The following is a 26,822-nucleotide window of genomic DNA, read 5'->3' as shown; positions in this document are numbered from 1 at the left end:
TTTCATGAACTAGAAGCTTCAAATTAACATTTTTTTGTCTTTTTTAAAAATTAAGAGACAAATGCCAAAGAAAAAGTATATATTATGGATTTGTTTAAAAACCACAACCATGACTTCCAAGACACGTCTAGCTGCACTCAGAAAACAATTCAATGTCTTCACAACTTAAAATCATTTCTTTCCCTTTCTCTGCTTTTGGTGAGCGTTCACACCTAACAAGGCAACTGTAGTCCTGCTCAGTTTAACCACTCAGGGGAGGCCTGCCCTCGAGTAGTGGGAAGCTGCTAGAGAAAAACCTACATTAAGCTCTGACTGGGCCCACTTTATGACCACACATCTCCAAAGGACACATACATACCACTGAAAGTCTTATATTTCCCGTGTTCATTTGCTTTCCTTCTTTCCAACCTAATCACACCTCGTAATTTTAAAAATCTCCAACACCTTATCATTACTCTCAGAGAACACAGTTGTCTTCAGATTAGAAGTAATTTTCTGATTCACCATTACTTGTATCTGCACATGATCAAGGCCAACCCCTCCACTTGGACCTCATTTATCCCACGCCCTTGCAATTTGTCAATAATACCGTGTATATTCGTGTAAAAGCCGAGTTTTTCAGCACAAAAAATGTGCTGAAAAACTGGGGTTTGGCTTATACACTGGTCAGTGGTACCCCAGCAAGGTGTAACATCTCACTGGACCCCCCACCCCCAGTTAACAGGATGAGCGCCCGGTATCTCGTGGGTGATTACCGTTTCTCCGCTGTTCATTCAAAGCCCCATGGACAATGCAGGGCTTTGAATGTTTGTTTACTCACATCTAACCAATCTTTGAATAAGCCTTTTAAAGACCATGTGCGAAGGATGTGGCATGAATGGATGTCATCTGGTGAAGCCCGACTAACAAAAGGAGGAAATCTCATGAAGCCTCACATAGAGTTAATAGCAAAGTGGGTTCACGATGCATGGGAAGGCATTCCAGAAGACATGGTATGATGTGCCTTCAGGAAATGAAGTATTAGCAATGCTATGGATGGCAGTGAAGACTGCGCTTTGTATGAAAATGACAGCAGTGATGGCGATGACGGCGATCTCAGTGAGGACAGTGTCTATGATGACCTCACACCAGCTGAAGCTCTGCATTGGGATACGGATGATGATGAGGAATCCAGTTTTGAAGGTTTTTAACTCTTTACAGTTTAGCTTGGTTGCTGATTGAGCTCAGGGAATAGTACTCTTAAGGTATCATTGTTGATACCTTATTGTTTTTGTTGAACCTATTTTCCACTTACTGTGCTAGTTTACTAGAGTTAAATGACTTGTCCTTTTATTTATGTTTTTAATTTAAAATAAATATTCAAATACATTACCCCACTGATGTCTCAATTTTTAGTAATTTTATTTTCATTTGTTTTGATTATTGAAACTCACCAATAGCTTCTGCATATTCCACCCTAGGCTTATACTCGAGTCAATCAGTTTTTCTGGTTTCCCAGGTAATAATTAGGTACCTCAGCTTATACTCGGGTCAGCTTATATGCGAGTATATATGGTAGTTATTGCTCTTTTGTCTTCTCTCTCCAGTACCATCGATTTCCCGCTCTCTACTAGATCTCTCCCATTAGTATTAATGCCACATGGTAATTCTCACTTTTGCTTTCTTTGCCACACCTACTTTTCTTTACTCTGCACTGTCAAGAGACTGGTCCCCACACCTGGCATTCACACGTTTAGACTCCTTTGCCTTCAGTTTAATTGAGTTTGTCAACAGGGAGCACAAACAGAAGATGGAGTGGGAGCTACAGGGTCTCCAGGGGGCAGTTGTCACAGGTGGGTAAGTCACAGCTCTTGTAATACAGCCCTTTCCTCCACAGACCATTTCCAGGCTCACCCCTGGGATGCTCTATTGTATTTCATGGTTTCCCTTACACCAATAACAACTTTAAAGGTCGAGTCCTCATTCATTTGCCTAATTTGAGTCTTGTGTCTCTTTCCTGCCAGAACCACTACCAGCTACCCCTTTATTTTCCTTCACCAGAAAAACTTTAAGATCATCTGTACAAACTGCTCCTATTCGCCCCATTCTATCTTCAGCCCATTACAAGTAAATGCTTTGGGCCCTAAATTGCTACTGAAGTGACTGTTTAAAGTCTTCCTATGTAAAGACAATGGTTATTTCTTCATCCGAACCTTACGGTACACCCCTCAGCAGCATTTGAAATGATTGATTACTCCCTCCTTGGAATCCTTTGCTGGAGTCTAAGCCTTCTTAATGTGGTCATTTAAAGAAAGAAAAAGTACCTTTTCACATGTTCAATAAATGAAGTACTGAGACTGAGAATTAGATCAAGATGTCTGCTATCACTTCTTTAATTCAAAATCATACAAACATTCCTAGTGTAATAATTCAAATACACAAATAGAAGATAAACATGGCAAAAATTAAATTGCAATTTCCTACAAGTGACAGAGTTATAGAAGTAGAAAATTCAAAAATTTGCTTATGTATCATTAAAATTACTGAGTGAATTCAGCAAGGCCACTGTGAAAATATTTCCCTATACTAGCAACAATTAGAAAATGAAATGATCATACTAAAAATGGGGAGTATCTAGAAATAAAGTAGCAAATGTGTAAGACTTCTGATCAAAGTGTTACCAAAATTAATTAAAGAAGATCTAAGAAATTGGAAGACCACGGTGTGCTCAAGGAATGGGATGATTTAAATTCTTCAAAAACTGAACTACAGTGTTGGGGTTCTCAAAGTGTGGTTACCAGGTCAGTAACATAAAGATAATCTGGGGTTCTCCAAGAAATGCAGATGTTTGTGTCCTACCTCAGCCTTATGAAGCTGCATTTTAACAAGATTTGAAGCTGCATTTTAACAAGATTTTCCTATTTTTCTGATACGCGTTACAGTTTGAGAATCACTGCCCTATAGACGAATACAATTCCAATAAATCAAATAACTTTCCTCTTTTGCTGTGTAGAGGAAGCATAAGTTTATTTTAGAAATCTGTAAGTCTGGATGTACAAGTAGCTGCTGCTTAATTTTCAGTTAATTAGAAAAAAAAGTAATAAAAATTATCCAGTTTGCTGATAATTCCAACTAATTTAGTAAATGTAACTATAAAATTGTATCAGATTTTGTAATTATGTTGCAAGGTGATTCTTACAATATTGCTGGAAATAGTTTTGAGATACAGACAGCATAAAATGACTACTGACATGTGTTTATAAATGATACTTACAGTATTAAGTAAGGCATCATACACAGCATTCACAAATTTAGCATTAATCCCAGAGTCTTCAATGGTATTGAATGAGGCAGCGGCATCTTTCTGCAAATTCAATTAAATAGTTAAGTGCATATAGCATTTTATGACTTAGTCTAATCTGTGAACCACAAATATACCTTAATAATTTCTACCTTGTTTTTGTGATGGTGAAAATGAACTATTTGTATAAAACAGCTGAACATAAAAAATGAATGGCATAGGAATTATTTTAATAACTTTCCTTTGTAAAACAGAAAGAATGAGTCAAACAGTATTAATAAAAACACAAATAAAAATTGTTATGATATCATTTATGTAATATTTGATTATTCACAGTATATGACTTCTGAAAGCAATTTATACGTGTGTTGGTTAAACACTTATTTAAGTCACTATTTGGTAGAAAACAAGGTAATTTTATCATATCTTTTTGGGAATATTTAAAACTAAAAATGAATTTTAAAACATGTGTTAGGTATTATTACCTTAAATGCAGCATTTAGTTCTGGGAAAGAATCAAATGTTGTTAGATAAAAATCATGTACTGCTTTCCAATCTCCTGATGACTTAACTTTTTCTACATCTTCCCTAAAATAAGAACATACATTAACCATATATTGATATAATATCCAGATAAATTAGCATTACTTCTTCATACATAAATGTTACCAAGTATGTAATTTGAAATACTGAAACTAAGTATAGAAATATGTATCAGTTGGATAATGTAAACATTGTTTATGTATTTATAAGTCTTAATTAAGATATAATCCACTTGCAACTTTCTTAATTACCTGTTTTTGAAAGCCGTTCTTGACACGTTCCTTCCAAGTATTACTCTTTCCTTGCCTTCAAAGGCAAACACCTGGAGAGGATTTTGTCTATATTCTCTCTCTACTTTCTCATTCCCAATTTACTCCTTCACTATTCCACTTGGATTGTTTTTGAGCAGTGACACAGTTATTTTTACTACTTATTTGTTTTTCACTTTCTACTTCATCTATGTCTTCATTCTTCATTAATACCTTAATAAGGACCAGTTAACTCTTCATACAAAGATGTTTAGTTATGGAAAGTGCTGACATGCACTAAGTCCATGTACACATACAATGATGAGCTGACACTTACTGAAAGTCTTTCAGAGTTTTGGGCTGGCCAGAAAGGGTAGGTTCTGGAAGGGCTGAAGCCTTCATTTCGGATGATAATGCATCCATCGAGATGCGCTGTTTTTGTCTAACATCAAGGCAAAGAGGAGGTAGGTCTCTCACTGTGAGGTATAAAAAACAGTGAATGTAATTAGTCGTAAAATGCTTCCAAACTATAAACTGTAAGGCTAATTCGACAAAAACAGAAAATCTACCATAAGTGAAGGTCAATGGCTGTGCCTACTGTCTATTGTCTTCCCTTCCAACCTCTATCTTAGAATGTGTGTATTGTAATATGGAGCTTCTTCCCTTCCTCTCTTGTTGTCAGTGGATGTAATACAGTGTTCTTTCCCATCTTTCCTTTCAAAAATATTTCAGTGAGGTTCAAAGTTAATGTTTATTACTCTCTTGAAAATACGTAAAATATTGATGCCCTCTGCAATGTATTACTGGAGTTTTAACACAATATTATCAACTTGAATACATTTTTAGTGTATCTTCCTCTTGCAAATATCTTCCAGTTTGTTTGCCTTTTTGTTGGATTTTACAACCTTTTAATTATAAAACCAAGGAAAATCTCAAAAATATGTGTCTCACACAATGGATGGATTGTGATAAGAATTGTACGAACCCCCAATAAAATGATTTAAATAAATAAAAAATAAATTGCTATGAAAGAGGAAAGAAAAAATACAAAAAATGTGTCTTAATGAATAATTATATGGCAAAATATTTTTGAAGTCACAAACTACTCAGGAAAGAGCATGCTATCAGCCTTCTCCCAGAAGCTCCATCAAGTGCCCCTGCCCCATCATCTCAGTTAAAATCTTCTCCCTTTAGAAGTAACTACAATTGACTTTTTAGTCACTTCTTTCTTTTGGGTTGCAGCTTTTTTTTTATCAAGCAAGTGTGCATCCCTAGACAAGACAGTTAACAAAAAAGAAAAGAAAAACTTGGTATGTCTTTCACGTCTCTTCTAATCTACAGGTTTCCTCCTTCATTCTAGGTTTTCCTAACAATTTCCTTGTGGAAGAACTTGGACCCTTTGCCCTTTGCCCTGGATATTTCCTATTGTTTAGATAATGTTGACTGCACACTCATGCCAGCCAACATTTTCCTTTGTGCTCAGTATTCTTGCAAATAAGTTGTTGCCTCCAAAGCCTTATCAGATTCAGTTTCTATCATTTTGGCAAGACCGTAAGTGGTATGCTGTCCATTCATCTGTTTGTGGCCTGTGTGTGATGCCACCGGCCAATGTTGTTCAAACTCTAGGCCCTTTATTAGGGATTTCTTAAATGGTGACTAAGTAATTATATAATTTTTCATTTATCAGTTTGAAAATTTTGTTATCATTTGGTTGACAAGCAGCACAATTCATATAAGGGTAGAATAGATGCTTGAGCTTTCCTCCTTTACTTACCAGTTTTAAAATAATACATTGATTCATTATTATCCTCTGAAGTTTCTCTTTCAAAAAATACTATTAAGAATTTATGGATTTAAACATGCACAATAGATTTCTGTCGTAAATTAAATTGTGTCCTTCATTTCCAAGTGATTTGTTTATAAACATGATATAAGAATTACAGATAAATAATTAAAAATAATAGAAGAGCTTAGCAACATGGCGGGATTTAAATAATTCATTATATTATTACAATTACAATACTAAATGCCAACAAAACAAACTAGAAAACAATTTTTAAAAAGAAGATATTTACAAAACCATAATGAATAAATTAAGATCTTGATAGTAAAATTTTGTTGAGACAGGTAAATAGATATAATAAAATTTTTCCTATAGACTGAATTCAATTAAAATCCTGACAGAATTTTGGAACACAATAAACTGATTATAAAAGTTACATAGAAGATCAAGGGGGGGAAATTGCCAGGTGGCAAAGTAGGTTAAACACTGGGCTAACATGTCCGAAGTATCCTTGCTTCTAAGGAGCATTCTGGTGTACTTATTTCTAAATAGATTGCAAATTTGTTTGTTCTTTTGGCAGTCCATGATATGTTCCAAATTTTTTGCCAGCACCATAATTCAAAGGCATCAATTCTTCTGATTTCCTTATTCAATGTCCAAATTTCACATGCATATGAAGTGATTTAAAATACCATGTCTTGGGTTAGACACACCTTAGTCCTCAAAGTAACATCTTTGCTTTTCAGCACTTGAGAGAGGTCTTGTGCAGCAGATTGACCCAATGCCATGTGTTACTTGATCTCTCTGCTGCTTCCATGAGCACTGACTGGATCCAAGCAAGAAAAAAATCCTTGACAACTTGTAACTTTTCTCCTTTTATCATGTTACCTAATCATCCTGCTGTGAGGATTTTTGTTTTCTTTACATTGAGTTGTAATCCAAACCACAGGTTATAATCCTTGATCTTCATCAGTAAGTGCTTCAAGTCCTCCTCACTTTTAGCAAGAAAGGTTGTGTCATCTGCACATCACAGGTTATTAATAAGCCCTCCTCCAATTCTGATGCTATATTCTTCTTCATATAATCCACCACCTCTGGTTATTTCCTTAACCTACAGATTGAATAAGTATGGTGAGAGAATACAATCCTGATTCACACCTTCCCTGATTTTAAACTATGCAGTACTCAATTCTGTTTTTACAATAGCCTCTTGATTTGTGTACATCCAAAGCCTCCTGAACTGGTACTCAGAATGTGAGCTCTAATACAGCCCTCGTCTCTGCTCCTGGATTTTATTATTTACAGTCCTGAGATCGCACAGGTTGGTGTAGACTTAGCTGACACTTAACTTAGATGACTGCTTGTTTTAAGACATGCCTGACACCAGACACTTTCTTTCTGATAGCCAAAGTCACATTACTTTCAATCGCCTCATATGCATGTGACTAGTCAACGTACAAGTAAGACACAAGAAGAACTGATACCTTTGGATTAGGGTGTGGGAGGAGAATATTACATATACCATGAACTGTCATATGAATAAGTAAACCTGTGTTGGAGTACAGCCTTATTATTCTGCATAAGCCAAGACAGTAAGACTGAGTCTCATGTACTTTGGACATATCACTGGGAGTGACCAGTCACTGGAGAAGGACATCATCCTTGGTTAAGTAAAGGGTAAGTGAATACACTGAAGACGCTCAGTGAGATAGACTGGCAAAGCGGCTACACTGAGCTTAAACATAGTAATGATTTCGTGGACAGTATTGAGCTGGGCAATTTTTCATTCTGTTTACATAGGGTCCCTTAGAGTTGAAATCATCTCAGTAGCACCTGACAACAACAGCAACAACATTAGTGCTCATGTTGTAGCACTCAAGTTGGATAATGGGCTCTTAAAAGTATGTTACATTACATTATGTCAATTATGGATAACAATGCAAATAATGAGAATTCCAGAATGCTTAACTGAGCTCAGAGGGATACTGAATGATATGAAATCAGAAAAGGTGTGCATCAGAATTTTTTTTTCAATTGTGGAAAATTTATTAGAAAATGTAACATTACATAAATGGCTCACATTTGTGGCTTTTGTTAAGTTTCTGCATTATCAAATAGAATTAATATATATGCATCACAAGCTTTTTTCACTTTTATCTTTAGATGAAATTATTTCTTTGTCATTTCTAGTATCACTACCACTAACATTTTTCAAAAAATCATTTTTGGGGGCTCATACAATTCTTATCACAATCCATACATACATCCATTGTACACATTTGTACATTTGTTGCCATCATCATTCTCAAAACATTTGCTTTCTAGTGCATCAGGTTTTTATTATTTTACTTTACTTAGTCAAATTGTATACTGAACAACTAATCTGAGAAACTAGGCTATATGAAGAACAACTTACAACCGCATTGTAGGAAAACATATTAATAAGCCGAGATTCGCAGATCACACAACATTGCTCATTGAAAAAGAAGAGGATTTGTGGCATTTACTGATAAAGCTCAAACACTACAGCCTTCAGGACAGATTACAGCTGTACTGTTATAAAGAAAACAACTGAACCAATAGACAAAGTCATGATCAATGAAGAAAAGATCGATCTGGAATTTCCTTTAACTTGGATCCACAATGAACACTTATGGAAGGAGCAGTCATGAAATCAAACAATATGTTGTTGCTTTGGGAAAATCTGCTAAAATATGTGTTTAAAACATTAAAGAGATGTCACTTTGCTGGTTAATGTGCACCTGGCCCAAGCCATGGAATGGTATTTTTAATAGCCTCCTATGGATGTAACAGCTGGATAAGAAATAAAGAAGACTGTAGAAGAATGGATGCATTTGAATTATGATGTTGGTGAAGAATACTGAATATGCCATGGACTTCCAGAACAGCAAACAACTGTCTTGAAGGAAGTAGAGGCAGAATATTCCTTAGAAGTGAGGATGATGAGATTTCATCTCACATCCTTTGGATAAGTGAGCACAGGACTGGGTAGTGTTTCATTTGTTGTATATAAAATGCTGTGAGTTGGGGCTGACTCAATGGCCATTAGTAACAACAACCTATCATCTGATATTTGGCTGTATGAGGCATCCTTTCCTCTCTATTCTAGTCAATTATTTTAATAAAGCAATCAGTAGCCATGTGTTGATCAATGATGAAAGTTTTAGAAAACAGATTTCTGATTAATCAAATTCTGAACAGCTAGAGATTAAAAATATATATATATAACTAGAGTTAATATACTTAAATTTCATAAACTAAATTTGAGTTAACTGTAGATTCACATGTAGCTTTTAAAGAAATACTACAAAGCTCTTGAGTTTCCCCTAATGGTAACATCTTGGAAAATTATAATGATCATAATCAGAGTGACAGTAGAACATCATAACCAATTGACATTGTGATAGCCAAGAGACAACACAGTTTTACTGCCACAAAGAACTGCCATGCTGCTTTTTATAGCCATACCTACTTCCTCTTTCTCTCTACTCCCCATTAAACCATGACAACCATTAATTTGTTTTCCATTTCTATAATTGTGTCATTGAAAGAATGTTATATAAATAGAATCATATATATGTAATCATGTGGGATTGGCTTTTTTCACTCAACATAATTCTATGGGGATTCATACATAGTGTTATATATTTATCAATAATTTGTTTCTTTTAGTGCTGAGTAATAGTTCACAGAATGAATGTAACACAGTTTTAACCATTCACTCATACAGACACTTGGGATTGTTTATTGTCTTCGGGTAATATACAGAGCTGCTAACCACATTTATATCCTTCATTTCTTTAGGATTTATGCCGAAGAATACAATTCCTGGGTTGTATGGGGTTCCGTGTTTAGTTGTTTATTTAAAGAAATTGCCCAATTGTTTTTTGGAGCGGCTGCATCAATTTATATTTCCACCACCAATGTATGAGTAGTCCTGTGGCCCTGTATTCTGGCCAGCACTTACTGTTGTCACTATTTTAGTTATTCTGACTGGTGACTAATGATATCTCAGTGTGGTTTTAATTTTCATTTTCCTGGTGGCAAATAGTTCTGCACTGGGCTACTGTCTACAAGGTCCACGGTTCAAAACTACCAGCCACTGTGTGAGAAAAAGATGGGGCTTTCTACTCCCATTAAAAGTTACAGTTTCTCACTCTCCCGACACAACAGCTGGAGCCAAAGTGGGTGAACAAGTAAATGTGGTGAAGAAAGCTGATGGTGCCCGGCTATCAAAAGAGATAGTGACTGGGGTCTTAAAGGCTTGAAGATAAACAAGCGGCCATCTAGCTCAGAAGCAACAAAGTCCACATGGAAGAACACACCAGCCTGTGTGATCGAGTGGTCCCAAAGGGATCAGTTACCAGGCATCAAAGAACAAAAAATCATATCATTGACTGCACACCTCCATGATAGGATCGCTTTTAAGACAAATGGGTGCATAAGCAAATGTGGTGAAGAAAGCTGATGGTGCCCGGCTACCAAAAGAGATAGTGTCTGGGGTCTTAAAGGCTTGAAGGTGAACAAGCGGCCATCTAGCTCAGAAGCAAATAAGCCCACATGGAAGAAGCACACTGGCCAGTGCGATCACGAGGTGCCAAGGGACCAGGTATAAGGCATCATGCAAAAACAAACAAACAACGATATAAGTATGTGTATGTATGTGTATATGTATATGTATATATATATATATATATATACCATATTAAATGAAGGGGGAAGTGCAGAGTGGAGACCCAACGCCCAAGTGTCGGCCAATGGAGATCCCCTCATAGAGGCGTTTAGGAGAGGAGATGGGTTAATTAGGGTGCGAGGTAGTACCGATGAAGAACACAGTTTTCCCCCAGATCCTGGATGCTTCCTCCCCCCAACTACCATGATCCGAATTCTACCTTGCAGGCCTGGATAGGACAGAGGCTGTACACTGGTACATATGAGGGCTGGAGGTACAGGGAATCCAGGGTGGATGATACCTTCAGGACCAAGGGTGTGAGGGACGATGCTGGGAGAGTGTAGGGTGAGTGGGTTGGAAAGGGGGAACTGATTACAAGGATCCACATGTGACCTCTTCCCTGGGAGAGGGACAGCAGAGAAGGGGGGAAGGGAGACTCCGGATAGGGCAAGATATGACAAAATAACGAGGTATAAACTACCAAGGACACATGAGGGAGGGGGGAAAGGGGAGGGAGGGGAAAAAAAAAAGAGGACTGATGCAAGGGGCTTAAGTGGAGAGCAAATGCCTTGAGAATGACTGGGGCAGGGAATGTATGGATGTGCTTTATACAATTGATGTATGGATATGTATGGATGGTAATGAGAGTTGTATGAGTTCCTAATAAAATGTAAAAAAAGAGGAGAAAAAATGATTAGGGCAAAGACCGTACAGATGTGCTTTATACAATTGATGTATGTATATGTATGAACTGTGATAAGAATTGTATGAGCCCCTAATAAATTGTTAAAATTAAAAAAAAAGAAAAAAAAAGTTACAGTTTCAGAAACTCACAGGGATAGTTCTACCCTGCCCTATGGGGCTGGTGAGTCAACATCAACTCAATGGCAGTAATTTGGTGGCTAATAAACGGGCTCTAGTGTCTCGGAAGGGTGTTAGGCTGCTATTTACAAGGCAACAGTTCAAGCCAAACAGTGACTCTAGTGGAGAAAGATGAGGCTTTATGCTGTAATAAAGATTTCTGGGGTCTACTGAAACCCAAATGAAGGCTGTGCATGATAGTGGGACAAGAGGAAAGTAAAAGAAAATAGAGGTAAGAACTAGGAGGCAAAGGGCACTTATAGAGGCCTAAATAAAGGCACGTACATATGTAAATATATTTTGATATGAGGATGCAGAAACAGATTTATGTGCATATATTTATAGGTTTAGTATTAAGGTAGCAGATGAACATTGGGCCTCCACTCAAGTACTCCCACAATACAAGAATACTTTGTCCTGTTAGACTGGCATCCCATGATGCTCACCTTCCCGACATGATCACTAAAGAAAAAGCGGGTGCATAAGCAAATGTGGTGAAGAAAGCTGATGGAGGCCGGCTATCAAAAGATATAGTGTCTAGGGTCTTAAAGACCTGAAGGTAAACAAGTGGCCATGTAGCTCAGAAGCAACAAAGAAAAAGCGGGTACATAAGCAAATGTGGGAAGAAAGCTGATGGAGGCTGGCTATCAAAAGATATAGCATCTAGGGTCTTAAAGACTTGAAGGTAAACAAGTGGCCATCTAGCTCAGAAGCAGCAAAGCCATAGAAGAAGCATACCAGCCCGTGTGATCATGAGATGCTGAAGGAATCAGTTATCAGGCATCAAAGAACAAAAATCATATCATTGTGAATGAAGAGGAGTGCAGAGTGAGGACCCAAAACCCATCTATAGGCAACTGGACATCCTCTTACAGAAGGGTCACGAGGAGATGAGCCAGTCAGAGTGCAATGTAGCAATGATGAAACATACAACTTTCCTCTAGTTCCTAAATGCTTCCTCCCCACCCCCACTATCATGATCCCAATTCTACCTTACAAATCTGGCGCGACTAGAGGATGTACACTGGTACAGATAGGAACTGGAAACACATGGAATCCAGGACGGATAATCCCTTCAGGACCAGTGGTGAGGGTGGCGATACCGGGAGGGTGGAGTAGGCTGGGGAAATCAATTACAGGGATCTACATATAACCTCCTCCCTGTGGGATGGACAACAGAAAAGTGGGTGAAGGGAGATGTCAAACAGTATAAGATATGACAAAATAATAATTTATACATTATCAAGGGTTCATGAGGGAGGGGGGAGGGGGGAGGAGGGATAAAAAGAGGAACTGACACCAGGGGCTTAAGTGGAGAGCAAATGTTTTGAGAATGACTAGGGTAATGGATTTACAAACATGCTTTACACAATTGATGTATGTATGGATTGTGATAAGAGTTGTATGAGCCCCCAATTAAATGATTAAAAAAATTTTCTGGGCTCTATCTTGCACCATTGAATTTTGTATCTGTCCTTCTAGCAGTACAACACAGTCATGAAACCAAGTAGACAAATTCTTCTCTCTCTCTTCTTGTCACTATTGGTTTAGTGAGTCAATTCGTCTGCCTTTTCATGAGTGCAAGAATACTTTTGCACACAATCTTGCTGCAATTTTCAAAAGTCTCCCATTAAATGTGTACATCAATTTGGGGAGAATTAACATCTTTACTAAATTTAAGTTTTCTAATACATGAACAAGTTTATTGTTTAGGTCTTCATTGAGTTTTTTCATTCGCCTGGTGTAATTTTCAACACATATATCTGAATTTATAGCTAAGTATTTCATCTTTTTTTGGAGAAACTATAAAAGCTTCTTATGTTAGTTGTATTTAGCGGGAGAAGTAAAGAAAAAGCACATCTATTCCACCTGCCGAGAAGTAGACGTCTCTTACCATTATATTTAATTTTTATATATCATTAGTCTTAAAAAATGCTAGCCTGTATTCTAAAATATTTTGACAATCTATTTTCTTTTTTTAATCTTGTATTATATTTAAAATTTCAATGTTTCCTTTAAATTTTACTTTTTTCCTATAGCGTCTGGGGACTTAAAGGCTTGAAAGCAAACAAGCGGCCATCTAGCCCAGAAGCAACCGAGCCCACACGGAAGCAGCACACCAACATAGGTGACCATGAAGGACTGAGACTAGGTCTCCAACATCAAAGGTGGGGTGGTGGTGAGAACCACATCACCGTGAAAGAGGGGGAGTGCATGATGGGGACCCAATGCCCACCTGTAGGCAGCTGGACACCCCTTCCAGAGGGGTAGTGAGGAGGAGATGGGCCACACAGGGTTCAGTGTAACAACAATGAAACTCAAAACCTTCCTCTAGTTCCTGAACGCTTCCTCCCCTCCCAATCATCATGACCCCAATCCTACCTTGCCTTGCGGGCCTGATTGTACCAGAGGATGTACAGCGGTGCAGTGGGGATCTGGAGGCACAGGGAATCTAGGACAGACGAACCCTTCAACACCAGCGGTGGGAGTGGCAACACCAGGAGGGAAGGGCATGTAGAAAGGGAGAACCGATCTCGGAGATCTATGTGTAACCTCCTCTCTGGGAGATTGTCAAGGGGGAGGCGGGTGAGGGGAGACGCTGGGGAGTGTAAGATAAGATATAATAATTATTTATAAACTATCAAGGGACCAGGGGTGGGATCGGGGAGGGACGGGGATGGGGGGAAAAAAAGGGAAACCGAGCTGATTCCAGGAACCCAAGTGGAAGGTGAATTATGAGAGTGACGAGTGCAACGAATGTATAAGGGTGCTTTGCTCATTTGATGTATGTACAGATTGTGATAAGAGCCTTATGAACCCCAATAAAAAGATTAAAAAAAAAAAGAAAATGATTAGGGCAAAGAATGTACGGATGTGCTTTATACAATTGATGTATGTATATGTATATGTATGGATTGTGATAAGAGTTGTATGAGCCCCTAATAAAATGTAAAAAAAAAATTTTTACTTTTTTCCTTCCTGATTACTCTTCCTGGTAGCTATCTCCATAATTTGTCAGGTTAGTAATTTTCATAATTTATGTTGGCCCCCCCGCCAACTGTTTATAAAAATGCCAGAAGTAGATTATGCAGTTTAAAGTAAATACTGTGTGAAGCTTTTCAAAGATCACGGGTACGTCTCAGGTGTCGCTGCTGTTGTCCCAATAACTCCAAATTCTTGGGGCCTCACTGCCAGCCCGATTCCAGCTTCACGATGATTTTTTATGTTTATAGAGTCCACTGTTGCAGCTACTGCTTACTCAAATGACCCTTTCACAGGGGTTGCCCGATGCAGAACAGTAGCAAAATTACATTATGAAGTAGCAACGAAAATAATGCTATGGCTGGGGGGGTCACCACAACATGAGGAACTGTATTAAAGGGTCACGGCATGAGGAAGGTTGAGAAGCACTGGTTTAATCCAATCTCATTGATGATTTCCCATGCCTTCATTGGGTTTCCATTTTACTAAACATGAAGTCCTTTCTTCAGTCCCTCTTGGTGACATGCCCAAAATAACAAATCAAAGTCTTGGACAACATTCTGTGATCCACAGAGTGTTTATCAATTAATTTTCAGAATGAGATCACCAGGCCTTTCTTAAGCATCTACTAGACTGACAGTCCAGAAACTGCTAAACCCTGTCACTCAGGAGATACACAAGCCATCACAGTATGACAAACTGATGGGCAGGTAGCAGATTTTGCAGTATAATTATCAATTATTATCTACTCTTATTTACAACAATAGCAATAAAATATATTTTTGCTGTGTCTGGATACCAAGATAAAAATATGTAGACCATTCAGGAAAGCAATAGTGTAACTTTATATGACTACTAAAATAGATTTTAATAGTAAATTTTCTTTTCAGTGTTAAAAAAATCTTTGTAAGATTGTAAAATTTATATCAATATTATTCTTAAAGAACGAATGGAGAGCAGAAGTGGAATAAAAATAAGCACAGTATTAATACTTATAACCCAATTAAACAAGTTACTATAGGTTTTAAAGTATATAATACACATGTAAAGAATTTTTCCATATTTTAATGTAATTAGAATACAGTTTCAACAAAGCAAACAGCCATGTCAATAAACACAGCAGTAACATTCATACGTTTCTGCTGTAGTCTACTTATTTATTTTCCCAACTAATTACTTCTCCTCCTGGGCTCTATCACCAACATCAACATATGAAGATAAAATCTTATTAGTTTGGGGGCATTGATGGAAAATAGTAGAGAGGTGCCAATTTTTAAAAATATTAATCAGAAATAATAAATAAACTTCAATATGTTTCAGAATTACCTGGAAGACTTGTTAAAACACAGAGTATTAAGCTTTATTCCCAAAGCTTCTGATTTAGTAAATTTGGGTTGGGACCCAAGGATTTCCATTTCTAACACGTTCCCAGGTAATGCTGATGTTGTTAGTCAGGGAACCATAATTTTTAGAATCACTACTAAACCATGGTAGATGAGAGAACAATGAATGGTGTTGACAATATAACAGGGATAATTAAAATTCCTTAATTCAATTCTACAACTGTTTTTATACCCTTGATTGATTGGGACACAGGTTCAATTACGAGCAAGTAAAATTAGAGAGCTCTCTATATTTTTTTATGGATTACAGTTGAAAATCTCTATTAATGGTAAAGAAACAGGCATGAGTATTGCAGCAGAAAAGAATAAATAACCATAGTCTCTCAACCCAGTCTTGTAACTATCTTTTGCAGCTCCTCTAGTTTCCCTTCCTCTTCATCAGCCTTAGCCTTTCCTCTACCTTCCCACACACCTTCTCCTCCTGGCTATAAACACCCACTATCAGGCACAAACAGACTCATTCTAACATAAATTCACTTATTCATGCACAGAGCATATATACACATTTTCATACCCACTCATTTGTATTAATATCATGCTGAGGTGGAAGAGTGAAGAAAAATGAAATTTGAGTTAATAACTGGATTTTGGCAAAGCTTGGGAGTTTGGAGGTTTTTATATAAGGAATGTAAAATCGTATGCCAAGGCCAAGGGGATTACAGGGTGACATTAGAATCAGAGGCCCAGATGGGATTTATTTTTAGTTCAGAAGGTAACTTAAACTGAAACCTAATGTAGAAATGTTAATGCAATGTGTTAATGGAACTTGAGTCAGAAAGAAGGGCAGAATCCTTTGCTCACATTAGTGAATGAAAGCCAAACTACAGGATGTGACATTCAGCTATTAAGAAAAAAAAAATAACAGCTTGCAGCTGCTCTCATGTCCCTGAATATCATGGCATTGTTTCCAGAGACAGGCTTTCTGACTGTTCTCACAGATGGTTATTAAAATCTAGTTCAAGAGAGAAAATCAATAACCGTGGTGATGATAGATTAATTAAATCTCAAACTGATATTATAAATAGAACAGGCAAATCTTTATTCTGGAGTATGCAGGTTTTCTATCGTAATATACTAAAAAGCTAAAATACATTTATCAGTGAAAACCTGTCATTTAGGCTTCATTCAGCTAGTTCTTGGGAACACTCTGTGCTAAATTGATAAGCAGTAATCATTTTTCCCTTTCTTTTAATATAATGTTGCCAATTTTAGCTGGTTGCTTGGAAACATTAAGTAAAGCACTTGAAGGTAGTGAAAGAATCAGGGTTGTGGTAGGAGCTGGCAGTGTATATGTAAAATAAAATGTGAAGAACAGAATAAATTTAAGTGTATGTGTTGTGTGTGAGAGACATAGAGAGAGATTATCAGCCACATTTACCCCAGCGCATTGTTTTCAGCAACCTATTATAGGTTGACTGGCTGGAAACTAGTCATACAAATGGGCCTTAGAAATATGTGGAAAATTTCTATGATCTTTTCATTTTTCCAGGAATTCTTTGAAATCCCCATGTATGTAGCTTTCCTTCTGCAGCTACCAGCTATCTACAGTAGGACTGACCTGGACGAGTGCTCCTGGCCAGGCAGCAACAGCATTAAAGGCAAAGCAGATGTCCATTTGTTACAGGTCCCTACTCCATGCTGGAGAGGAAGTACCCACTGTGAGTGACACACTCTTGCAAAATGTTATACCTTGCATTAAAAATAAACACACTACTATTTGCTGTTGCTGAAAATACACACAGCAACAATTTTTAATCACGCAATTCAGTGACATTGATTATACTCTTCAAGTCACGCAACTGTTCTATTCTGAATTGTTCTTCCTCCATTAACATAAACTGACTACCCTCTACATTTCCTATCTTATCTTTTAAGTTGCGGTGGTCAACCTGATGACATACACTCCCGGGCAGTTCTGAGACGTTCACAGTGTTTAAGGTAGGCATTTTTAACTAGTTAAATGATTGTTTGGTTGATAAGTCCTAGTGGTGCCATGGGTGAAGCATTGGGTTGCTAACTGAAAGTCAGTAAGCACTGCAGGAGAAAGAGGAGGCAGTCTGTTTCCAGAAGGACTGGCAGCCTTGGAAACCCTCTGGACTTCCATTCTGTCCTATAGGCTGCTTTAAGTTAGAAGGGGCTGGATGGCAATGGGTTTGGTTCTGCAATATGGTTTGGTTTAGAAAAGATTCAGAGTCTTTGTTTTAAGGTTGAAAGATGATTTCAGGGCAACATTTCAGGGGCTTCAGGGGCTCATCCAACTTCAGTGGTTTTGGCAGTTCACACTCATGAGGATCGGCAATTCTGTCTGCATTCCCCTGGTTTTGACCAAGATTCTACTGAATCTTTGCTGGAAGCATTTAGTAATGTGTTCTACTCTTACAGCTGTATCACAGATAATTACATTTGTAAAGAGTGACAAATGAAGAAAGAACCAGCCTTGGAAATAGAGAGTACTAGGGTTCTGACTGGGTTATTAAATTTCTTAACCTTAACATTGAAACTCCTTGGGCCTCGTTTATGACATTATCAAATGAGGGAGATAAGCTGTTTTTAACCAGGGGCTGAGAGCCTCAAGGTACAAAAGATGAACCTCAAAGGCCATTTCAGAAGAATGGCGCCTTGTGGATGGGTCTATTGGGGGAAGTCATTTTCTCTGCTTATGATGCTCTAAAATTGGGTCCTCAACCTGTGGGTCGTGACCCCTCTGGGGGTCAAATGAGTCTTTCACAGGGTTGCCCAATTCATAACAGTAGCAAAATTACAGTGATGAAGTAGCAACAAAATAATTTTATGGTTGGGGTCACCACAACATGAGGAACTGTGTTAAATGGTCACAGCATTAGGAAGGTTGAGAACCACTGCTCTAAAAGGAATGCATATTTTAAAGTTTTGCTACAACAAAAGAGAACAAAAGTAAGTTAAAAACCAGTGGCTTCGATAATTTATAAAATTACTTCTATTTTTGTAACTCCACATATTTAATCGAAGAACTAATGGACAGGCTTATAAACCAATCAAAAAAGTAAGACATTTGGTAGAGTGACCTTATAAAAACCTATTTTGTGAAACCAAAACCTACTGCTGAGTCAATTCCAACTGACAGCGACCCTGTAACACAGAATGACCCCTGTGGGTTTCTGAGACTGTAAATCTTTAGAAGAGCAGAAAGTCTTACCTTTCTCCTACGGTGTGCCTGGGGGTTTCAAACGACTGACCTTGTGGTTAACATTCCAATGTGTAACCCATCAAGTATGTAAAGGATACAAAAGATAAACATTAGAAAAATTGAGTGCTAGTATTTCTGTGAGAGAAACACCAGGCTTTCTACTCTGTAAAGTAGAACCATCCTGGGGCCATTCTCCCTGCTAATAGGCTGAGTTGAGTGGGAATAAGCTAGATGCTATTGAGTGAGTACGTCTGAATAGGGGTCCTTCAGATGTAAATCCTATCTCCACTTTAAATTAAGATTTTCATTTTTACTTTTCCAAGAAAACCATTCAGCCTCCTTTCCTTGTTTCAGTGTTGTTTGATTTCAAAATGATAAGAATTTCTAACCTATAGGAAGGTTATTGCTTCTTTTTATATTTTATTTACATATTTATTTGATTTATTGCATCATTTATTGCCAGTCAATTTCAATTCCCTATAGAACCTTTCTGAAATTATAAAGCTTTACAGTCAAGACCCTTATAGTTCTCCTGTAGACCAGCTGGTGGGTTTGAACCATTAACTTTGCAGTTAGCAGCCCAATCCTTAGCCCACTCCACCACCAAAGCTCCCAAATAATTATTCAGTACTGGTTAAACATTCTATCTTAAATGCTCATGAGTCTACTCAGTGAACTGCCTAAACCCTCCTCACTCCCACAACTACATAGCTAAACTGTTTTACATTTTAAAGGCTTCATTAAGGTGGATTCAACCTTCTGCTTTTCTTAACTATGACTTTTAAAAGTTTTTTATTTTTGTTCGTGGGTTTTTTTTTTTCTTTAAAAGACAACTTACTGGATGAACAATTGGAGGAGAAAACAACGGGACTGATAGTTCCATGTGGACATGGGAGAGGGGGAGGTGGTGGGAAAGGTAGTGGTGTTAATAAACCCAGGGACAAAGGAACAACAAGTGATCCAAATCGGTGGTCAGGAGGGTGTGGGAGGCCTGGTGGGGCATGATCAAGGGTAATGTAACTAAGAGGAATTGCTGAAACCCTGGAGGGGACTGAGCATGAGAGTGGGAAAGGAGGGAAGTCAAGGGAAATAGAGGAAAGAGCTGGGAGGCAGAGGGTATTTATAGAGGTCTAGATAAAAACATGTACATATGCAAATATATTTATACATGAGGATGGGGAAATAGATAATATGTGCATACATTTATAAGGTTAGTATTAAGGTAGCAGAGGGACATTGGACCTCCACTCAAGCACTCCCTCAATGAAAAATACTTTTATCTATTAAACTGGCATTCTATGATGCTCACATTCTCGACACAACCGCTAAAGACAAAGTGGGTGAACAACTAAATGTGGTGAAGAAAGCTGATGGTGCCCGGCTATCAAAAGAGATAGCATATGGGGTCTTAAAGGCTTGAAGGTAAACAAGCGGCCATCTGGCTCTGAAGCAATAAAGGCCACATGGAAGAAGCACACCAGCCTGTGTGACCATGAGGTGATGAAGGGATCAGTTATCAAGCATCAATGAACAAAAAAATCATATCATTTTGTGCTCACCTCCCTGATACAACAGCTGAAGACAAATGGGTGCATAAGCAAATGTGGCAAAGAAAGCTGATGGTGGCCGGCTATCAAAAGATAGGGCGTCTGGGCTCTTAAAGGCTTGAAGGTAAACAAACAGCCATCTAGCTCAGAAGCAATAAAGTCCACATGGAAGAAGCACACCAGCCTGTGAGATCACAAGGTGTCAAAGTGATCAGGTATCATCAGAATAAAAAATCTTACCATAGTGAATGAGCAGGGAGTGCGGAGTGGAGACCCAAAGCCCATTTGTAGGTCACTGGACATCCCCGTACAGAAGGGTCTTGGGGAGGAGACGAGCCAGTTGGTGCGATGTAGCAACGATGAAAAATACAACTTTCCTCTAGTTCCTAAAGGCTTCCTACCACCCCCACCCCACCCCCACTGTCATCATCCGAATCCTACCTTGCAAGTCTGACTAGACCAGAGGATGTACACTGGTACAGATGGGAACTGGAAACAGGGAATCGAGGGCGGATGATCCCCTCAGGACCAGTGGTGTGAGTGGCAATACTGGGAGGGGATAGGGAGGGTGGCTTGGAAAGGGAGAACCTATTTCAAGGATCTACATGTGACCTCTTCCCTCGGGGACATACAACAGAATAGTGGGGGAAGGGAGACGTGGGACAGAGCAAGATATGACAAAATAATAATTTATAAATTATCAAGGGTTCATGAGGGAGGGGGCAGTGGGGAGGGAGGTGAATAAAAAAAGAGGACCTGATGCCAGGGGCTTAGGTGGAGAGCAAGTTTTGAGAATGATGAGGGCAACGAATGTGCAAATGTGCTTTACACAGTTGATGTATGTATGGATTGTGATAGGAGCTCTATGAGCCCCTAATAAAATGATTTTTTTTTAAATGAGGAGCTGATACCAAGGGCTCAAGTAGAAAGCAAATGTTTTGAGAATGATGATGGCAACAAATGTACAAATGTGCTTTATACATGGATGTATACATAGATTGTGATGAGTTGTACGAGCTCTCAATAAAATGATTGAGAGAGAAAAAAGACAACTTATGATGCATGAGGAAAGGTTTACAGAGCAGATCATCAGACTGACATTGCACAAGTCAGACACATTTGGCTGTAAGGCAGCCGCTGCAATCCTTCAAATGCCATGGGTTCCATTTCCTCCTCGTGCTTCCCACTTCTATTCCTACTTCTTACCTCGGAACTTCGTGCTTAGGGAAATACTATCGCCGCCGCCGCCACCCACGCCCATTTACCTTAATGGTTTATTAATCTAACACGACAGGGATGAATTCAGTTCTAAAGAGTCACAAGGATGGTTAAGGACCTGGGATGGAGGGAGGGGAGGTATCTCTCTTATGATTTTGAGTTTTGTTCACATTTTTTCCCATTCTATCCAGGACCTTCTAACATGATCCGTTTCAGAGCAGTTGGTGGTGGTAGCCGGGTACAATCTCGTTCTTCTGGCTCAGGGTGGTAGCGATTGATGTCTGTGTGACCCTGCAGTCCCTTGGGCTGTTTCCACATGTCCTTTGAAAGTCATCACTTTTCTTTCTTCTGGATGGGGGAGATGGTTGCTCACAAGTTTTTTATGACTCCGATTACTACTAAACAAAGTAGGATAGAGAACACTGTCTTTTAGTGAACTATGCTACTAGTCCCTCAGACACAGCAATTCATTGCCTCAAGGTGTCTGGGTATGTCTGATTTTTCATTAACATTGCTCCCTATAATCCCCACCAAATTTATGAATGTATTTGCAGCAAAGGTGCATACATATATACAAATATCCTGTGAAATCTCTCTATATATTTGTAGTTATACTCCCACTCTCCACCCACACCTGTTCAGCTTGTGCATCTACATCTACCTAAGCAACTACTCAGAGATGACCACAGTTGCAGGATTGTGTACATAAGCAATTGCCTATTTTGCCACAAACTCTTGCAAATCTCCCAGCATCTTCCTCTGCCTCCATTATTTTCTGTCAATTTCCCTCTTACTGGATATTGTCTTTCCTTCAAAAAGTTAATACTTGCTACATTCTAGCTAGTGACTTCCCTTCCCTCTATTCCCCTCCAGCCCCTGGCCGACATCTAAGAGTGTTTTCCTTCCACATGAAAACCTTTTCTTCCTTTTTTATAGTAATGGTCTCATAGAAAACTGTCCTTTTGTGAAGAACCAATTTCACTCAGTATAATGCCACAAGATTCAGCCATTCTGAGGTGTTTCACAGACTCACCAACATAGCAAAGTTTATGTATTCTTTCACTGCTGAGCAGTTACGCTGTTTCCATCTTTTTGCTATTGTGAGTAATGCTGTGATGAGTACGGGGCGTGCATCTATCTAGTCTGGCTGTGGCTCTTATTACTCTAGACAGGGGTGTCAAACTGGTGGCCCACGGGCCCATGATGTTCTGAAATAAAATGAAAATAGAAAAAAATTGTTATGAAGAAAATGGCGCTTAGGGGAGATCAAGGCAATTCCGTACACACAATTCCCTCGTTACATTTTAGTTCAGAGCATCATGGGCTACAAAAAAATTACCTCAGGGCCGCATGCAGCCCCTGGGCCACCAGTTTGACATGTGGCCCACGGGCCCCCAGTTTGACATCCCTGCTCTAGGATATATACCAAGCAGAGGAATTGCTGGGTCATATGGTATTTCTAAGGAGGCCTGATGTAGTGTAGTGGTTAGACATTGGGCTGCGAACTGCACAGTCAGCAGTTTGGAGGCACCAGCAGTTCCTCCAGAGAAAGATGGGACTTTCTACTCCTGTAGAGTTAGTGATGGAAACTCAAAGGGGGGCAGTTTTACCCTGTCCTATAGGATCCCTATGAGTTGGCATGGATTCCCTGAGTTTGTTCTGGTTTACGGTGGTTTTCCCCCCAACTTTTGAGCACATGTCATACTGTTTCCCTCAGTGGGTGTCCTGTTTTATAGTTTCACCAACAGTGTATGAGTCTCTCCACATCCTTGTGAGTAGGTGTTTTCTGCTTTGTTTTGTATTAATTTCACTATTAATGGAGGGCTATTGTATAGATTTGTAGCTCTCAGATAGCTAGTAATTGTGAATGTGTCTAAATAAATTTGTTTTTACATTTCAAAGGCTTCTTCTAGAATTTACATAATCGACATGCCATCACAGGGAGCCCTGGTGGAGCAGAGGGTTCCTTGTTGGGCTGCTAATTGCAACATTAGCCATTCGAAACCACTAGCTACTCCTCAGAAGAAAGATGACTTTTTCTACCTGTATGAATGTTTACAGTCTTGGAAACTCACAAGAACAGTTCTACTCCATCCCATAGGATTTCTGAGTCAGAATTGACTTGATGGTAGTGGGTTTGGGGTTCTGTTTTATTTTGACATTAGATCACAAGACCCCCACATTAAAATGTTTATACAGCGGGCTCTAGAAATATTGTCTTAGTCAGAAGTTGTAAATGGAGACAACGAATTGTTTGTGAGTCCACAACTCCTTGTAAGTCGGCCTCCCTTCTGCACTTCCCCTTGATGGGAAGCCTTTTCCCTCTGATGGCTTTCCTAGGAGCAGTAGCGTGCTTCCCCTGCAGGGAGGCAGCACACTGCACCTTTACGTCAGATGCCCTGCAACACCACTTCTCGAAAAGCAAGTATTCCTTCAGTCAGTATTTTGTTTTAATTTCTAACAAGTGTCAGTCTAGTGGTCTCGCTAAGATAGGGTTAAAATAAGAACAACTAGGGTGAAAATGTTTGAGTAAATGATCCCCACATTCCATCTCTGCCATCAGGTGGCATCCCTGTACTACTGTGACTCTTCACTCCAGCAGCAGGGGAAGTGTATAATCTGAAGAGGGTAAAACAAAAATGCGTTGGATTGGACGAATGCCAGACACAGATGAAATGCTAAGAACTACCCCACAAACCAGGTGTATATAATTTATGAATGATAAAATAATGAATGCCCCCACCTCCCAGCAAACAGAACACTGATACCCAGACCATCATGCCCACCCCTCTACCCCCCACCTCTGCCTCCTAGGAAATCCATCCCAGGAAGAAATCATTAGTTACTGATACTGGAACTCTCTGCCTAATGATAGCAATAGGAGTGGTGTTTTCTGCCGAGTTTTTCAAAATGAAATAGTATGTTGTTAACATAAACACATGTGAGATAAAGCTATCAAAAACAAACTGTAACAACAATAAAACAAACAAAGAATGGCAGTTACAGCGAGAAGAAAGGGTTGGGCACTGTGATTTGAGCTCTGTGATTATTAAAATGCTGGTAATATTTCTGTTCGCAATATGGGTGCTGAGTTCATGGGTTTTCATTTTATGAATACTAAAACTAGACACAAATATTGATTTATATCGTTCTGTATATAACAAATCTTAAAAACTATATGCAATCAGTTCTTGGTTGCTTATATGCATAATCCCTAATGGTTACTGATGGTCAGAAATGCCAGGGAAAGAACAGGATAATTTACATTACTTCATATAGCCCTATAATATATATAAAGTAATTCATTATTTTATAATTGGGAAAGTTAGCAAAGTTCAATGTCTTTGAAGGCTCACAAACAGTTTTTAAATCACAAAGCTAGGGTTCAAACCCAGTCTGATAGGTTACACAGCCCAAGTTTGTTGACTACTGCTCAAACTTCTCAAATGTATATAAAGAGGGCATGCAGCACAGGTGCACCCAACATTCACATGCAAGTAAGAATAGACTTAGGGACCTTCAAAAAGTAAAAAAAAAAATCCCTCAACAACAAAACAAAATCTCTATTAAAAAATTTAATTCTTTAAACCATACACTTCAATATAGAAGTAATTTTTCCAACTCATAAAGCCACTTTATCCATTCTATAAATGAAATCCTGTGAGGGATAATATATTTGTCTAAAGTCACACTGATGGTTACTGATGGAGGTTGATTTAATTAGTTCTTATTTAATAACATAAATGACTACGTGATAACTAAACTGCATTTTGAAGGACCCCTCTATCGGTGCAGTACTTTGGTATTGCTTTTGAATATTTCAGTAGTGGTAGGCAGGTGGCTGAAACAGAGACCAGAGTGGATTAGTCATAACTGGTGGTGTTTACATCATAGTCTATAGGATGACTTTTCTGAACACTTGGCAAAAAATAATACTGAAGGTGGGAGAGCGAAAGGAAGGGGTGGGGGGAGATGCTGACTCACTGGATATTACCCAGCAAAGCCAGTAAGACAATACAGTCACTGGATTTAGAGGCATACTTCTTACTGAGTTCAATGATGTGTGTGTTGATGAAACTGTAATAAAAGTGGAGGTAAAATATTTTTTATGGGTCTAAGATTAAGGTGAGTCAGCAGCAACTTGGGAAAAACAAATGTAAGTTTTTCAGAGGATTAAGTGTGCCTGTCTCAACCCTGGGTGCTTCTATCCCTTCATATACATTCAAAAGCTGGGTGATAAATAAGAGAGTTCAATGAAAATTTGATAAACTTTGATTATGGTGTTGTCAAAGATTATTAAATATCCTGCAAACTTCCAGAAGAACAAACAGATCTGTCTTGGAAGAAGTGCAGCCAGAATGCTCCTTAGGAGTCAGCATGGCTAGACCTTGTCTCACATTCCTCAGACAAGTTATCAGGAGAGACCAGTCCATGAAGAAAGATGCCATGGTTGGCAAACAAGAAGGTCAGCACGAGGAGACAGACCCTCAACAAGATGGACTGGCACAGTGGCTGCAATAATGGGCTCAAACACAGGAAAGACTGTGAGGATGGTACAGGATGGAGCAGTCTTTCAATTTATTAAACTTAGGGTAGCAAAGAGTTGAAACCGCAGCACATAACAACATAGTAGTTGTAAAAATATTCCAAAGTCCTTTCTATAGAACATTAGTTTAAATAAAATAGATACTTCATAGTACATAATGGATAGGATAACTTAGTATAGCTTTGAGATTGGTTTCACGTGCTAACAGGATAAATAGACCAAAAACCCAGAAAACGCACCTTCCATTCATTTTTTTCTATTAATCAAACATTTATTTAGTATAGGTCCCATGTACCATTAGTGCTGAGTCCTGAACAATATATTAAAAACTCAAAATCATAAATAGCAGTCATGCTTGACCCACTAATTTTACTTTTATCAATCTGGCATAGATAGATCTGAATATGAACAAAGTAACTATGTACAGTCAGCCATTGTGGCACTGTATACAATAGCAAAAGATTGGAAATGACTCATTTAACAAATTATGGTATAGCCAATGCAAGTGAATATAGTTGTTGTCTTGGATTAAATTGTGTCGTGCCCTCCCCC

General features: G+C 38.5%; 1 protein-coding gene across 4 annotated transcripts in view; it reads right to left on the bottom strand.

The window, feature by feature from the left end:
• HECTD2 (HECT domain E3 ubiquitin protein ligase 2) overlaps positions 1–26,822 on the bottom strand; it is a 112,989-nt gene that overhangs the window by 42,120 nt on the left and 44,047 nt on the right. For all 4 annotated transcript variants that reach the window (XR_012780392.1, XM_075533323.1, XM_075533324.1 and 1 more), the window contains exons 3-5: positions 4,409–4,547; positions 3,766–3,868; positions 3,254–3,343 (exon numbers count right to left, since the gene is read on the bottom strand). Coding sequence is in view for 3 of the 4 variants with exons in the window: in XM_075533324.1 (XP_075389439.1) it covers positions 3,254–3,343; positions 3,766–3,868; positions 4,409–4,547 (332 nt within the window). In the remaining variant the exon portion in view is untranslated. The remainder of the gene's footprint in view (positions 1–3,253; positions 3,344–3,765; positions 3,869–4,408; positions 4,548–26,822) is intronic.

Source organism: Tenrec ecaudatus, chromosome 16, assembly GCF_050624435.1.
Source record: "Tenrec ecaudatus isolate mTenEca1 chromosome 16, mTenEca1.hap1, whole genome shotgun sequence".
Classification (NCBI taxonomy): domain Eukaryota; kingdom Metazoa; phylum Chordata; class Mammalia; order Afrosoricida; family Tenrecidae; genus Tenrec; species Tenrec ecaudatus.
This window is presented reverse-complemented; position numbering and strand designations above follow the sequence as displayed.